This window comes from Schistocerca americana, chromosome 8 (assembly GCF_021461395.2).
Source record: "Schistocerca americana isolate TAMUIC-IGC-003095 chromosome 8, iqSchAmer2.1, whole genome shotgun sequence".
In the NCBI taxonomy this organism is placed as follows: Eukaryota; Metazoa; Arthropoda; class Insecta; order Orthoptera; family Acrididae; genus Schistocerca; species Schistocerca americana.
This window is the reverse complement of record NC_060126.1, coordinates 242,736,467-242,754,035: the sequence shown is the minus strand read 5'-3', so window position 1 is coordinate 242,754,035 and position 17,569 is coordinate 242,736,467. Positions and strand designations below refer to the sequence as shown.

Genomic DNA, 17,569 nt, shown 5'->3' with positions numbered 1-17,569 from the left:
CGCGAGTTTTCGCATCTTTGTGTAATAGGCGCAGAGCGTCACAGAAATTCCGTACCAAGTCCAGCGGGAACCACTAGAAGAAAGGCATTGTGACTCGTGGAGAGCCGTAGTATCAAATTTCAGTGTGGCGACGTTGAATGCGAATAGAAAAAGGAGCAGTACTTGCTGCAACACACATTTCGCGCTCCGTCCGCGAGTTGTACCCCATGTAGGCTCTACTAACCACTAAACGGCGGCTATGGCTATCGGAATGTAGCTGTAGACGTAGATAGAGCTGGTGGTTCGGTGGATTCGGCGTCTGCCGAGCGGAACGTCGCCAAGTATGCCGCCAAGGCCGGTGCCGTTTATCTTAATGGCTGGCGAAAGCGGCGCAGAAATAGACGCGGCCCGCTGCCGACGCTCTGCTCTAGTCCAGTGGCCCCTGGACAAGGACACGACTAACCCACGGCTTGCGCTGGCGTCGGGAAATGCCTGCAGAGATTTTGCGACTGATGCGCCGGTGTCCTGATCTGTTTTCCGCACATACCGACGTGGATCTCGTTAGGCACTGTAAAGTGAAACATTTATTCTGAGGGCGTGCTTATATAACATCAGTATCGGCACTCGGTAATAACAGAGAGAAAGAACTAACCCACTAGTACCCGAAGGCAAGATAAATGGCAAATACCTAGGAGTAATACTACGAAGTGATATTTTACTTCATGGGCTCAGTCCTAGAGAACAGCGCGCAACTACAAGGCTCCACTGGATTATGTTTTGCGCCTTAACTGTCAACCACCCTCTATGCCGATCTGCAGCAAGCGCTCATGGATTCCATCTTACCACCTTTGATCTTCCTAATGGACTTCTTCCGCAGGGAGTAAAACCCATGCTTTTCAACGGTCATCATTGTTTATCCATTTGAGCGACATGTTCTGCCCATACTAGCCACTTGCTTCTCATCAGGCATACAGTGTTTGGTGTAATGTAGATTTCATCCAACTCGAAATTATGCCGGATCCTCCATTCTTCAGTTATCCAGACCATCAATCCTCCTCCGGCAGAAAACGAGAAGATTATTTAAGTATTTTTTTCCGGTCGCTGGAAGTTTCACAGCCATACAGCCCTACTGGTTGGATCAGTGTTTTGTACAGCTGGAGTCTCAAACATCTGGAGAGACTTCGCAGTTTAAAAGAGTATGAATGAAGTATAATCGATATACGGCTTGGATCCTCGCTTTGAGCCGGCCGGAGTGGCCGAGGGGTTCTAGGCGCTTCAGTCTGGAACCGCACGACTGCTACGGTCGCAGGTTCGAATCCTGCCTCGGGCATGGATGTGTGTGATGTTCTTAGGTTAGTTAGGTTTAAGTAGTTCTAAGTTTTAGGGGACTGATGACCTCAGATGTTAAGTCCCATAGTGCTCAGAGCCATTTGAACCTCGCCTTGACTTCTGCCTCACACGATGCGTCCTCTATAAAGATTACCCATTGATAATTAAAATTGTTAACTCGTTTGTATGATCGCGTCCGACTACCAGAGGCCGAAGTGGCGCTCTTGAATGACATGAGACCTGCTTATCACCAGATATGTCTTCTATTCATGCGCAAGGAGATTCTGCCTTCCGCCGCCTTCACTCTGTCGCTCATCCGCATCACAGCGGAAAAACTGCTATTTCTGTCGCAACCATCTCAGTTTTACACCACCCTCATTACTTGAATAGTGTTTCTTTTTGTAGGAAACATCTATTTCAGTGCTCTTTTGACCACAGGAAGTAGCTACGTACAGCCACACCAAGCTAGATGTACAAAGATTTTTTTTTTTAAGAAAATTTGTTTCTCGACTTGATAGTTGTGCTTGTTGATTGCGTTCTTATGCAGTTTTACACACACTAGCTTGGTAACAATTAATAGATTAGATAATCCTAACAAACATAGATTTTTTCCTAACAAGTTACAACCTTTTCTCCTTAACCGCTGCCGTGAGACATAAGACATAAGACATTGAAGACCTGTCTTACATTAGTCGTTCGCGATCGACAAAGCCAGCTAATGACCGCTTTCTAGAAATAAGGGTCGTAAGCCAGCTCGGATAGCCGCTGCGCATTAAAGCGCCGCTTTCGGGATGGGGGAGGTTCGCCGGTCCCGGATCGAGTCCGCCTGGCGAATCAACGAGGGTCGGTATGCCCGGCCAACCTGGATGTGGCGGCGACAGAAAAGACATCCAGCCACCTCTTAAGTTAACCATGTCTAATCCGTTATTAACTATGCTGACGGCGCGCCGACCGAGGTATAGGCATGAGAAGAACAGGGGAGGAGGGTGGTACTGCAACAGAAGTACGCGCTGCCTCTTTGGAGGCAACGGAGGCACGTGTCGAACCACAGTACGCTGCTGTCTACACACGTTGAGCCAGGGAACACCTGGAATGGAACATGGATCATTGGTCACAGGATCTTGTGACTGACAAATGCAGAATTTGTCTGGCGGCTGTTTACATTTGTAAAGGAGTGCAAAGACGCCCAGTGCAAGTCTCAAGTATGTAGTCACACGGGTTCAACAGGAAGATGGATGTCATATTTTTGGGGCGGATGTAGGACGCCGCTCGTCGGTGTCAAGAGTAATTTGAAGGCTCTGCGGTGTTGGGGCACTACCCTGCAATCTATTGTCCAGTCCTACGGTCAAAATGTGGGTGACAAGTTTTTATTTCAAGAGGGTAAAGTACGAGGACAAACCATCTTCATCTCCCTCCAGGAAACAGGAATCAGCCCATGGAGCGGCCTGCGGTATATGGTCACATGAAATCGCACGTCTTCTTTATTTTTATATAGCGAACTATGAAATTTGGCCTCAAATTCAAACGAAGAGTTGACTACTGATACAATAGTGAATGGCAGTGTTGTTCGAATATGAGAAATCTTAGAATCGACCTGAAGTGAACAGGTGCCTGTTTCATGGCTATTGGTTGAAAGGCGTTCACCTTTTGCACAGAACGGCATCCGCATTTAAAATGTTAATTTAGAACGTTAAGGTACATGGAGGATGTGGAATATATTAGGTGATACGCGTTGGCAGTGCCTGTATGTATGCTTACGGCTGAACTAGTTACTTATGCAAGCAGCCTTTTGCCACAGCTTCCGTTACGCAGCGAATATCACACCTAAGCGGGGAAAGCCCGAAAGATCAAACTGCATAATATTTTTTTAAGGACGGCAATGGAATGAATATTACATTCTTTCATACCTTTAACTCTCTCAACTACAAGTGTGCAATGGTATGGCATAATCAATCCTCTGCAGATAGTGTTACCGCCAAACAAATACTGGATGTTTACAGAAATAATTCGTTACAATCCGTTTAATACTACCAGGCGCCGTAATTTGGAACATCAAAGAAGTGTATGAAGTGTAGTTACGTTTAAATAGCACTGAGACGAGTGACTCTTGCAGATAATTTCTGGCGAACAAGCGTTCTCTTTAGAAAATGCAGCAACAATAGCTTTTACTTCACACGATTTGTCTTCTTGGGTTCAGAAAATAGTATTAGTCTGTGCTTTTTACACATCTTCGCTTATGATCTTGCGGTCTAATATTGTTAAAATGTGGAGAACTATGTAGAGCTAATCGGTTTGCTTCATTTTCCACTGTTCGCCGTTCAAACGATGGAAATTTCATTAAAGAAAGACACTTCATTTCTCTGTGTCCCATTTTGTGATCTGTTGACTACATATCAAACGTTAACGGAAGACGACTGACTGAGACCACCACCACATCGGCTAGGTGATTCCATCGCGTATTTATAGTGTTGCACAGTGTTGATACTCTTCGACTAGTATGAACCGTGTAGTGTGTTTCGTCTCCTTGTGGAAAACTCTTACGAAGTCGATCTGAGGTGTCACTACAGTTATATTGCTGAAAGACGACCCCAACTAGAAAAAATTGCAATGTGGAAAATTTTAGGCGTGGCCCTCGTGCTTCTCTGAAGAAACTGTACTCTAAACAATTTCGAAAGTCAGCATTTCTCTGTGCGTAGTAGGCAGAGACAGTGTTCTTAAGGTATGATTATACCAAATGCAGGAAGTAAGTGTTGCATCAATAACCAGATTTCTGGTTCTGGCTGCAGTCAGCGTTTTGCTTCAAGCAGTCCATTCCTCTGTTTCACGTAGTTATGCCTAAGAAGCGATTTGAACAGCTAGCAAGAACTGCGTGCGTCCCCCAACATTGCAGAAGAAAGACTGAGAGTTTAATCTCTCACCAACGTCGTGATGTTTAAAAACTGACAACGAGCTATGTTTCTAAGTTGGATGATGAGTGGAGAAAGTGGCTCGGAATATTATAAGTACCCAGCAAATACGCAAGTAGTGTCGTAACAACAGTTTCACATAGTTGAGAAAAGGCATTTGAACCCAGCGGTAACAGGTGGTGCTACAGTCGAGCGAAAATTCACGGAATTTCAATTTCGAACTTTCTGCTCCGAATGCGAAAATATTTTGTTTACATCCACTGATAAAGGGACAAATGACCATTGTCATAAAATAAGGTGATTCATAGCTCGCACGGGAAGATTTAAGTGCTTGTTTTTCTCGCGCTCTTTTAGAGACTGGAACGATAGAGAAATAGTCTGAAGGTGGCTCGATGAACCCTCTGTGAGAGCCGCTGACGTCAGAACTGTAGTCTTGTAGGTGTAGACTACTGTCAGAAATACACTCCTGGAAACGGAAAAAAGAACACATTGACACCGGTGTGTCAGACCCACCATACTTGCTCCGGACACTGCGAGAGGGCTGTACAAGCAATGATCACACGCACGGCACAGCGGACACACCAGGAACCGCGGTGTTGGCCGTCGAATGGCGCTAGCTGCGCAGCATTTGTGCACCGCCGCCGTCAGTGTCAGCCAGTTTGCCGTGGCATACGGAGCTCCATCGCAGTCTTTAACACTGGTAGCATGCCGCGACAGCGTGGACGTGAACCGTATGTGCAGTTGACGGACTTTGAGCGAGGGCGTATAGTGGGCATGCGGGAGGCCGGGTGGACGTACCGCCGAATTGCTCAACACGTGGGGCGTGAGGTCTCCACAGTACATCGATGTTGTCGCCAGTGGTCGGCGGAAGGTGCACATGCCCGTCGACCTGGGACCGGACCGCAGCGACGCACGGATGCACGCCAAGACCGTAGGATCCTACGCAGTGCCGTAGGGGACCGCACCGCCACTTCCCAGCAAATTAGGGACACTGTTGCTCCTGGGGTATCGGCGAGGACCATTCGCAACCGTCTCCATGAAGCTGGGCTACGGTCCCGCACACCGTTAGGCCGTCTTCCGCTCACGCCCCAACATCGTGCAGCCCGCCTCCAGTGGTGTCGCGACAGGCGTGAATGAAGGGACGAATGGAGACGTGTCGTCTTCAGCGATGAGAGTCGCTTCTGCCTTGGTGCCAATGATGGTCGTATGCGTGTTTGGCGCCGTGCAGGTGAGCGCCACAATCAGGACTGCATACGACCGAGGCACACAGGGCCAACACCCGGCATCATGGTGTGGGGAGCGATCTCCTACACTGGCCGTACACCACTGGTGATCGTCGAGGGGACACTGAATTGGGCACGGTACATCCAAACCGTCATCGAACCCATCGTTCTACCATTCCTAGACCGGCAAGGGAACTTGCTGTTCCAACAGGACAATGCACGTCCGCATGTATCCCGTGCCACCGAACGTGCTCTAGAAGGTGTAAGTCAACTACCCTGGCCAGCAAGATCTCCGGATCTGTCCCCCATTGAGCATGTTTGGGACTGGATGAAGCGTCGTCTCACGCGGTCTGCACGTCCAGCACGAACGCTGGTCCAACTGAGGCGCCAGGTGGAAATGGCATGGCAAGCCGTTCCACAGGACTACATCCAGCATCTCTACGATCGTCTCCATGGGAGAATAGCAGCCTGCATTGCTGCGAAAGGTGGATATACACTGTACTAGTGCCGACATTGTGCATGCTCTGTTGCCTGTGTCTATGTGCCTGTGGTTCTGTCAGTGTGATCATGTGATGTATCTGACCCCAGGAATGTGTCAATAAAGTTTCCCCTTCCTGGGACAATGAATTCACGGTGTTCTTATTTCAATTTCCAGGAGTGTAAATGTTCAACACTACACTGATCTTAATTGATGAAATGTTCCTATGCACACACGTTGGAATCACAGCTGTCAAAACATTAGTTATCCCCAAAGAGACGTCACAATAATACCATATAAGGCCCCATCTAATTCTTGGAATTGCCTCCGTTCGACGAGAAAGAGAATCCGCAAATTTCTTCAGCTATGCTATATCCAACTGAAGCCATTCATTGATGATTAGGCCGCGCAGAGCTACCGAACTGCGAGAATCTCGAATACTACATTTTATCCGCGGTTGCAAATAGTCTCAAACATCTTCTACGGGATTAACGTCGGGTGATGGTCTCGTGCTATTAGTCCCTGGTGTGTGTGTGTGTGTGTGTGTGTGTGTGTGTGTGTGTGCGCGTGTGCGCGTGGGGCGTGGGGCGTGTGCGCGCACACACCGTAATTACGCTTTCTTACGTCCGTTTTTCATTGTTGTATTAAGTGTACTATTGAGAGAACCCACGAAATGTGATTACTGTTCAGACTTCGATAGTTGGCAAGGGTATTTAACCGCTTTAACGCGAGCACGCCCATTAACTGAGTTCAGAATAGTCACGGGATAGAGATGTGCACATATACTGATGGCGGTAGTATCGAGTACGCAAGGTCTAAAGTGTAACGCATTGGCGGAGCTGTCACTTGTACTCAGGTGATTTGTCTGAAAAGGTTTTCGACATGATTATGGACGCACGACGGGAACTAACAGTTTCTGAACGCGGAATGGTAATTTGAGCTAGAAGCATGGGACAGATCGTTAGGGAATTCAATATTCCGAGATCCACAGTATCAAGAGTGTGCCGAGAATACCCAATTTCAGCCATTACCTCGCTACGCAATGACCTTCGGTCGTCCTTTAACGACCGTGAGCAGACACATTTCCACAGAGTTGTCAGTGCTAACAGACAAGTAACATTGCGTGAAATAACCGCCGAAATAAATATGGGACGTACGACGGAAGTATCCCTTAGAACAGTTCGGTGAAATTTGGCGTTAAATAGGGTATGGCAACAGACAACCGATGCGAGTGCCTTTGCTAACAGCAAGACATCGCCTGCAGCACCTGTCCCGGGCTCGTGACCATATCGGTTGGACCCTAGACTTAGTGGAAAGCCATGGCCTGGTCAGATGAGTCCCGATCTCCAATGGTAAGAATTGATGGTAGGGTTCGTGAGTAGCGTAGATCCCATGAAGCCGTGAACCGAAGTTGTCAACAAGGCACTGTGCAAGCCGGTGGTGGTTACTAAGTGGCCGCACGGGATTAGCCGAGCATGCAGTCATGGGTTCTGTGGCTGGTCCCGGACGAGATTCGAGTCCTCCCTCGGGTGTGTGTGTGTGTGTGTGTGTGTGTGTGTGTGTGTGTGTGTCCTTAGGATAATTTAGGTTAAGTAGTGTGTAAGCTTAGGGACTGATGATCTTAGCAGTTAAGTCCCATAAGATTTTGTCACACATTTGAGCAATTGAGATACTAACGGTGTGGGCTGCGTTGACATGGAACTGATCGGCCCTGTGATCCAATTGAACCAATCATTGACTGGAAATAGTTATGTTCGGCTACTTGGAGACCATTTGCAACCATTCGTGAACTTCATGTTCCTAAAAACGATGCAGTTTTTGTGGGTGACAATGCACAATGTCATCAGGCACTTCCTACAATTTCTGCATTATAAACGGTTATGGAGGCAGTACGGCTCAATATTTTTGCAGGGAACTTCCAACGACTTGCTGAGTCCATGCCACGTAGAGTTGCTGCACTACGCCGCGCAAATGGAGGTCCGATGCGATATTAGGAGGTATCCCACAACTTTTTTCGTCACCTCAGTGTAAATATGTTCAGTAGTCATACGTTCAGGTTTACGTATTGTGAAAAATGGCGCCAACAGTGTTCTTCCAATCTGTGGATTGATGAAATGGCGCTGGAACCAACGTAGGCCCAATGTTGGTACGTCTCCGTTGCTTACCGGTATTTCGACCAAACATCAAAGGAGGACATTAAGCAAACATAGATACGCCGACCAAACATAGGCTCCAAGGTTGTATTTCTGTCTCTGCCGTTTTGAAGCAGAGTTCGTTCGTTCCTTTGTTCGTCATCGTTGTCGTCGTCGTCGTATTTATTTACAAGCTGAGTTTTCCCCAATGTCTCAGAAACAGCGGAGCAATATTATTCACGCTCAAAATCACAAATGCACCGTCTGCGACATCTGCGTTAAACAGGTTTACATTGGTTCTATAAGAACTCGACTTAATGTTGGCTCCAGTGCGTGGGCGGTGTCCTACAAATATTGGCGATTTTTGGCGCCAGCCTTGCCACTAATGTATGGCCAAGGGTAACAGCGAAATTCGGCAACATTCCAAATAGGAAAGCTATTTCTAAGAAGTTAATGTTGATCCTAATAACGCAAAAGTACTTAGCCAAGCGAAATTTAGAAAATAATAATTTAACTGAAGGTTTAGGGCTACTCCCTGTTACGGGGAATGTTGTACACAATGCCATTTAGAAAAATCGGAAATAACGCCACACCTTTATCATCACCGTCTTCATCAGCTACACGTTAAATATGATCTTTTCAGTTCAGTGCATTTTGTCAGTTTGCCACCGATTTGTCCCATCTTCTTTTAGACAAAGAGTGAATATCCATGTACGTCATAGAGAATTATCGTTTCAGGTGTTTCTCTTTGCCGAATAGCACAGATTTCGCATCCATTTAAGAACGACAGTGACTACTTATTAAGTCCAGAACTCGAATCATGTACAGCTGCCAACATGGGTAACTTAGATATCCTCGGAGTAGTGAAGCAACTTAAATCACCTAATAAAAGCAAGTCTTTCGGTCCAGACGGCATACCAAGCAGGTTCCTTTCAGAGTATGCTAATGCAATAGCTCCATACTTAACAATCATATACAACCGCTCGTTCGACAAAAGATTCGTGCCCAAAGACTTGAAAGCTGAACAGGTCACGCCAGTATTCAAGAGAGCTAGTAGGAGTAATGTACTAAATTATAGGCCCATATCGTTAACATCGATATGCAGCAGGATTTTGGAACGTATGTTGTGTTCGAACATTATGAATTTCGTCGAAGAGAATGGACTATAGACACACACACACACTCCGCACCAGTTAGGAAACATTGTTCGTATGAAACACAACTAGCTCCTTAGTCACACGAAGTGTAGACTGCTATTGACAAGGGATTTCAAACTGATTTCGTATTTCTAGATTTCCGGAAGACTTTCGACACTGTACCTCACATGCGGCTTATAATCAAATTGCGTGCTAATGGAATATCGTCTGAGCTATTTGACTGGATTCGTGATCTCCTGTCAGAGCGGTCACAGTTCGTAGTAACTGACGGAAAGTCATCGAGTAAAACGTAAGTGATTTCTGGAGTTCCCCAAGGTAGTGTTACAGGCCTTAGCTATATAAACGATTCAGGAGACAATCTGAGCAGCCGTCTTAGGTTGTTTGGAGATGATGCGTCGTTTATTGTCTAGTAAAGTAATGAGAGGACCAATACAAATTGCAAAACGATTTAGAACAAACATCTGTATGGTGCGAAAAGTGACATTTGACCATAAATAATGAAAAGTGTGAAGTCATCCACATTAGTACTTAAAGGAATCAGTTTAACTTTGGTTACAAGATAAATCAGTCAAATCTGAAGGCCGTAAATTCAAATAAATAGCAAGGAATTACGAGCAGCTTAAACTGGAAAGAACGCATATAAAAAATGTTGTAGGGAAGGCAAACCAAAGACGGCGTTCTATTGGCAGAACACTTAGAAAATGTAACAGATCTACTAAAGAGACTGCCTGCACTACACTTGTCCGTTGTCTTTTGGAGTACTGCTGCGCGGTCTGAGATCCTTATTAGATAGGATTAACTGAGTACATCGAGAAAGTTCAAAGAGCAGCACGTTTTGTACTATCGCGAAATATGGGAGAGTGTGTCACTGATATGATAGAGGATTTAGGGTGGACATCATTAAAACATAGGCGTTTTTCGTTGCTGCGGAATGTTCTCACGAAATTTCAATCACCAGCTTTCTGCTCCGAATGAGAGAATGTTTTAGGGAGAAAAAAAACATTATAATAAAATAAAGGAAATCAGAGCTCACACGGAAATATATTAGTGTTAGTTTCTTCCACGCGCTGTTAGTGATTGCAATAATCGAGAATTATTGTGAAGGTGGTTCGATGAACCATCTGTCTGTGCGATTTGCTGAGTATCCATGTATATGTAAGTTGCTCTCAATCATTTCCGTGTTTCCTGTGATCTAAATAATGTCGAAATTCGCGAAACTTATTTTACATGTCATCCGAAGTTGTTTACTTAAAATAGCTACGTCGTAAGCTTAGGTTCAGGTGTTTAAGTGCATCAGTTATTAATTGCTTCAACTGTTGCTGGCTGTAAACCGAAATTATCGTAGATTTTTTTTTTTTGTATTTATTGAGATGCCCTTCATATATAGAAGCAAGATTGCTTGATTTGTTGTGCAAGTATTGTCTGTTATCCACACTCAGGTTTTTTTTAAAAAGATAACTGTAATAATGCCAAACTTAGTTTTGAACACTCTAATGCATTACGGAAAGAACGAATGTCAGCACGGTTCCTATCGGACGTGCTAAGCGCTTGCCTCGATTTGTGAACTACTTTACTTCTCAGTTACAATATGAACTACAGTTTAGCGTACTCACTGAACAACATCCAAACTCAGAATTTTTCACATTTACGGAGCATTGCCAGATGGAAAGAAGCGATAAAGAAAGAAACAGTTTAAACAGGCTCGTGATCGATGAATTTAAATGGGACATTTCCATCGAACGTTTTGTCAGATCGAAGCATCGTGGTTGTCACGCTGCTATATAGCCTATTCTGCCCACTATTCAACATTTTCGATCTAACACTCGGAGGCAGTGAGAACCATGTCAGATATAGTAATTTGCAAGCTGGTCATACTCTTTACCCATAAAAAATGCTTTTCGCATAATTGATGTAATCAGACAATTCTGAACAGTACAATTACAATACCGATTAGCTGATGGAAGTTACAGCAGACTCGTTTGGATTGCAGGGAGCACCAGAATGTGGACCTCCCGGAGCCTGGACGCTACGCCACTGGGATCTTCTACCTGGACAAGAGACACCACAATGAAAGCGAGGAAGCCTTTGGGAAGCTGGCCCAGGAGTGCGGCCTCAGGGTATGTTAAGATTGTTTCGTTGCTTATTAACTTACGCTTGTCATTCTGAAGTTCTGCAGGTAACGTAAAAGTGACGAAATATTACCCTAGCGTTGTACACGAACCACTGTTGTGTAGCTCTAACCGCTAGCGTTACGAGCTGTTCAGAGGTCTCGATCACTTAAGAGCATGAGCGTAGAGACCCGCGCAAACGGAAGCCAGAAACTGTACCGTAAACACAGCTGTCTGACCGCAGCCGCCCATTGCCATTCTTTAAATAGACAGCTTTTCTTACTGGGGACATCACATCTGCGAAGGGCTTTTTTTCCTATTTCCACCCCATTAAGTTATTGGTTTAACTTAGTAACTACTGCATTCAACTTAGATTTATTCATATAAAATTCAATAAATCGAGGTATATTCGTATAAAAACCACGTTCAGTCACCCTTGCCGTAAAATATTGCTATTGTATCATACTCATTTAACTTCTTCTACGTCTACAGAGGCAATTATGCACAGCGGTCACTTCCATTTAATTTCATGGAAGCTACAGCAGATGCGGACAGCACAATAACACACTTAAATGGACAAAGATTTCAGCTATATACCTTCATTTTGACACAGAACTAACACATGTCGTTATGAAAGTTAATGGAAGACGAACAAAAAGTGCCTACTGCCGCGATCGTAAAAACATGAACCAGCTCAGGCCAACAACTGTGTTATCGGTCTGACCACAGATCTGAGCATGTAAAATGTTGGATTTTTCATAGATTAAATAAAGCATTAAATCACTACTGTTTGGTCGATATGGTAGAGCAGTCCGACCAAATTTGGCTATGAGCTTATGGTCGCAAAACGATCCGTGAGAGGGAGTGAGTGGGGGGGGGGGGGGGGTCTGGCATTACCGCTTTGCAAGCAGAAGTGTGTGTTATTCTCTGGCCTGATTCTGAAAACTCTGTCTTTCAGATTAGTCGTATGTCGTTTTGCGAAGTTCTGGTTTGAGAGTTGTTGTAGGTTGGCAGAAGAACCACACCCTGCCTATCCCAAATGACTGCGCGCATTGCTTTTCCTGCAGATTGCTGCGTCTGCAATTCCTCCTTTGTGGAGAAAACGCATGCGATCCCTCCATGGACCTTCCGGATTCCGAATTCAGTGGCGACATTTCGTCTCATGTTACGTGATGATTGTATCCAGGAAACTGTCACAATCAGTCACATACTCGTCCAACAGGCCTCACCGAATTTCCATTCGTTGATTTTTTTAAATCTCATGTAAGCATCTCGCAGATGCGGGACACAACTCGCACGGCCACAGCCATAGCGATAACCAAAGTTGCATGATATCTATGACAATACAGCCTACATCGAGTTGTGCACACAGTTCCTTGGTCATAATCCTCAGAACACCGATAAGTTGATAGAGACGCTGTTCGTTATGAGAGGCACGTGGCTAGTCTTGCGCATCCGTTGCAGCACTATTAAAACGGAGCACCCCCGGTCTCACATTGCACTCGCCTGTTTTATCGTCTTTGTACACCTTTGGTAAGTGTCGACAGATTTTAATTCGTGCAGGTTATTCAACAGTGAGGAATACAGTGGGACATTTGCTTTATAAAGAGATTCCACTTTGGAACTATACTTGCTGCTGCTTCGAATTGTCGCAAGACAAAGAAACCACTATAACTTTAGCGGAAAGAATAAAAAGTTAGTACTACAGCAACATGATCTCTAATGGACATTGTCAATATAAAAAAGTACGAGGCATTATTTTTCGAATGACTCTTGTAGATGTAGCAATGAAGTGTAATTGAAAATCCCTCGCACCTGAGCAGTCCACCGTAAAACATGAAGTGCCAAAAAACAACAAAAAAATCGATTAGTCCCTGAGCTGAACTCTGTTATGCTGAAGATTATTTACTCATGTGCTGAGCAGTGGTGCATTAAATTTTAATAAATCACTTAGGTCCAGACCGAAACATCGAAAATAGGTTATCTACGAATAGACTGATTACCGTTGATATATCATGATTTCTTTCAGATTAAAGTTGTGGCAGTTTGCTACTTTGTGAAGGAACGATTTTCTTTTTGCACCAAAGTGTCATTTTCGTGATGACGAAAAATGTGACCCTGTCACTGAGTACGAACGCCAGCATCTCCTGTTGTTGTTCTTATGCCACAAAAAGAGCCTAAATGAAGGGATTACGTTTCCATGTAGTTAAGTTTGTATTAGTTGATGTAGTGAATTAATTACTGTGTTCACCCAAATCGCAGGTTTAGGTAAACGTGTGCTTATGAGCGGTGACCTCATTTTAAGGCCTAGTCTTGGTAATGCCGCTAGTCGTTAGTATTTCACAATGTTTTAGTTTGCATAAAGTATCCGAATTCCTCCGTTAAGCAGTATTATACGAAGTTTTAATTCCTCTTCATTAAAGATACAGCGATAAATAAAGACGTGTGATACATTCTTTTCTGATATAAAAAAGTAAGGTGGCAACAATGTACTTCATGGAATACCAGAACATGTCATAACCTGACAGTTTGACGAAATATACATTTTTCTGATAGTACAACATAATGGAGATAAAGTACTTCCTGGTATGGCAGATGTCATACGCTGCCAGTTTCACAAAGTATACCTTTTTCTGATAACACAAGATACATTCGGATTAGTGCGCTAATTTCTGATGGTTTGGCGTCGGCGAATGCCTTGTTTTGAGGACGTGAAACAAAGGTGTTGATTTGCTGATTCCGTTTGGAGTTCAAGAAAAGCGTCGCTCCCGCTTGAAGATATTCTACCTGGTGAGAGAAATTTCAGCGTGACACCACGTTACTCTTCTTCCCCGGTAAAAGACTGGTGGATACGAGAATAATGTGTCTTCCGTGAATAGCATTTATGATTAATATAACCATGTGCATTTCATATCATGACTTATATCTTTCACTAATGTGAAAGCCAAATAGGACTGTCACACCTTGTGGAAACGTGTTAGATAAGAAATTTAAAGAAATGAATCAAGCCGCCCCCACGTACTAGGATGCGTTACGTAAAGGATCTTTAGTAGTAAAACTGCCTCAACTGCTTTATTGCAGCCGTTTATTCTGTGTGTATTCAGTAATGTGCAGAGTTTCGATTAGTGCAGTGTATACTACGTTTATATACACGTGGTCTTTGTAAGGAACTAGAAGTGCCACCTATGTTATGAAAGGAGATCCTGTTAAATTTATGCGGTCGATAAGTGAGATCTATTGCAGTCTGTGACGTGAAGTACCATGAATGCATCTAATACACAGGTTTTGTGTTTAATGTTCAACGATTCCCAAACAGATGTTGAGCTTACTGCATGTTGTATTCCACTGAGGATCACTTTATCATTCTCAGTCCTGTCGGGACATGCCACGTTCGGACGTAAATTTCATTCTCAAGTTCAACGTACGCTTGCTGGTAAACGCTTTGACCATTTTGAAGACGACTAGATTGTTGTCACGAACTGTTGGAATCGCTAATTTGCCGCTTCGTATGAGACGGAGCTGCAAAAGCTGACGCCGAGGTAGGACAAAATCGTCGGTATTGAAGACTTCATTGTGAGACAGTAGATGAAAATTGTATGGCATCATGTGTTTTCCATGTTTTACGAGGGACACTCTAGAGCAGTATCGGTGAGGCTGTGGTGTGATTCTCAGGTGGTGTGCTGGAGGACGGTGCCCACGGACGCGACGGGGATCGGCGACGTGGCGCGCAACAGCGAGCCGTTCATGCGGCAGGTGTTCGTCGCCTGCGACAACCCCAACGTCGACGCGGAGGCGCTCACCCGCTCGGTGAGTACCACTAGTGTAGTAGCCGAACACGAACCGTACATGTTAAAGTGTCAATCTGGTACGTTCGTAAGACGAAAGTGCCCAGTGCGAATGAGCAGAACGATTAGCCAAGCCCTAGTGGCAGGCATCAGCCGTCCCGTCGCTAGTGATACGTGGGTCAATGTCGGTGGTTCAACCTGTAGTGCCTTCAAGCTGTTGACACCTCTCGCAGCGTGGAGATAGTAATGGAAAGTTCTCAGTTTGATTGTTGAGCAGCCTGTTGGCTATCTTTGTGCTGAACAGATTTTTTAATTAATATGGTAGTTTAGCTAGAGCGTTAATTGGTCTTGTGGTATTCAGTGGTAGAATTCCCCAACTACGACGTATCGCAGGTACACCATAGGCTTAATAAAATTATCGTTCAAACTTCCTCGCGTATTAAAACTATGCCATCCTGGGTCTCGAACTTGGATATTTCCATCCCGTGAGCAGCTCTTCCCATAGATAAGTTGTCACAGCCGACTCAAAACAGTGTGCTAGAACCCATTTCTTCCAACCTTCTGAGCTTCATTAAAGTTATCCTCCATGGCTTGCTGGGCTAGCATCCCTGTGGGGGAGGGGGGAGAATACCGTTGAAATGACTTCGCTGCTGTGTAGACCATGTGTTTGGTGTATGGGGAAGTATTTCGAAGTTCTTTTAATTATTTCGAAGTTCTCTTAATTGTATTTCTCAGCCTCCGGTCACAAAATAGTATCATGACCAGTTTTGACTTGGTAAGTTATCAGTTCACCTGCTAAAAAAGGAAGAAAGAGGGACAGTAAAATGCTAGGGGACGAAATACATCAGACTAATGCCCTTGAATCAGTTAAGTACTAACTCGTGATCTGAACAGGCCAAGAGGGGCACAACAGTGTGAACATATCTGCACTTAGATTGTTGGAACTGAAAGCTACATTTAACTATGTAATAGTATAGTCGCGAATACAAGGTTTAAGATATTCACAAAATTTGTGAGAGAAAACTTACGAGAGACGTTCCACATTCTTAAAGTGAAAACTAGTAAAAAATAGTAAATACAAGTGAAAGTGAACTTGACATACACTAAGGCGACAAATCATGGGATAGAGATACGCACATATACAGATTCCGATCGTATCGGGTACACGAAGTATAAAAGGGCAATGCATTGACGGGGCTGTCATTTGTACTCAGGCGATTCATGTGAAAAAGTTTCCGACATGGTTATGGCCACATGACGAGAAATAATAGACTTTGAACGCGGAATGGTAGTTGGAGATAGACGTATGGGACACTCCATTTCGTAAATCTTTAGGAATTCATTGTTCCGAGATCCACAGTGTCAAGATGTGCCGAGAATACCACGTTTCAAGCATTTTTCCGGCTGCTGTTCTGAAGGGCACGGTAGCTCCATTTTATTCCTTCCCAATCTGTCAGCCCAGTTTCAGCGAGACGGAACGTGAATAAATGCTACTATGGGCTTTAATTTATAGTTCCTATAGTGGTTAGGCAGAGAAGGAATATGAACTGACGTTATGCTAATGCACGTTTAGCCGCACCAGAAATTGTAAGTCAAGAAACGCACGCAGGTATGGATGCGTGTGGATTAAGAAACGTTGTGGCAGTTCTGGTACATTGGTGGAACATTAACTCCTTTGAGTTGTGGTGTATGGCTTGATATTTACCTCGTCTCCCCAACCATGTACAATACCGGTGTGGTTGCGTCAGCTTTTCTCCCTTCGTGTTGACTTCTCCAAAGATGTCCATTTGAAAATCCGAGTCCTTGTCGCATTGGGATGTGGAGATTAGGACATAGCTCGGTAGGAGAGTGAAAACCTGCGACTTCAGCATATTATAACTTTTAATTAACACAATCTTGGATGAGTTAAAGTACATACGTCTTTGTCGCATCAGCTCAAAAGACCGACATAGGCACAGAGTTTGGTGGAAAAAATTGATGTCCATTAAAAATTCATATTATAGCTTTTTTGTTCAGGAAATCTGGAGGGTTTGGACGAAAATACGGAAACACCACGAAAAACGCATGCTTGAACATAAATGCAGGTGTTAATCAAGTATGCAGTTTGTACTGTTGTATTTGACCATGAACGGCACCTGTACAGTGTCCTTAATAATACACTGCAAGTTTTAGTCACGACCATTAAGGCGTGTACACACTAGGCCAACGAACCACAGCCAACCGCTGTGTTGGGCGATGTTTTCTTGGTGTGTACGGGCGGCAAATCGGAGCCAACGAAGCGGTTGTCCGTGCTGATTGACCTTGGTTGCGGTAAGGACTGCTGGCGGGAACATCAAAGCGTTGGCGGTTGGATGGTGTTTGGACCCCTGTCCTAATGTGAACGCCGTGTCGAAAATTCGTTGTCTCCTATCAAGAACGGGTGTGTAAGTTTTTCAGGAGAGCCACAAGTGGCACTTAGCTTGTTTCATTTAC

The 17,569-nt window shown here is 44.5% G+C and overlaps 1 protein-coding gene across 2 annotated transcripts in view; it reads left to right on the top strand.

Moving 5' to 3' along the window:
- LOC124546019 (glutamate synthase [NADH]) overlaps nt 1–17,569 on the top strand; it is a 360,968-nt gene that overhangs the window by 160,927 nt on the left and 182,472 nt on the right. For both annotated transcript variants that reach the window (XM_047124987.1, XM_047124986.1), the window contains exons 4-5: nt 11,195–11,321; nt 14,985–15,119. In XM_047124987.1, coding sequence (XP_046980943.1) covers nt 11,195–11,321; nt 14,985–15,119 — 262 coding nt within the window. The remainder of the gene's footprint in view (nt 1–11,194; nt 11,322–14,984; nt 15,120–17,569) is intronic.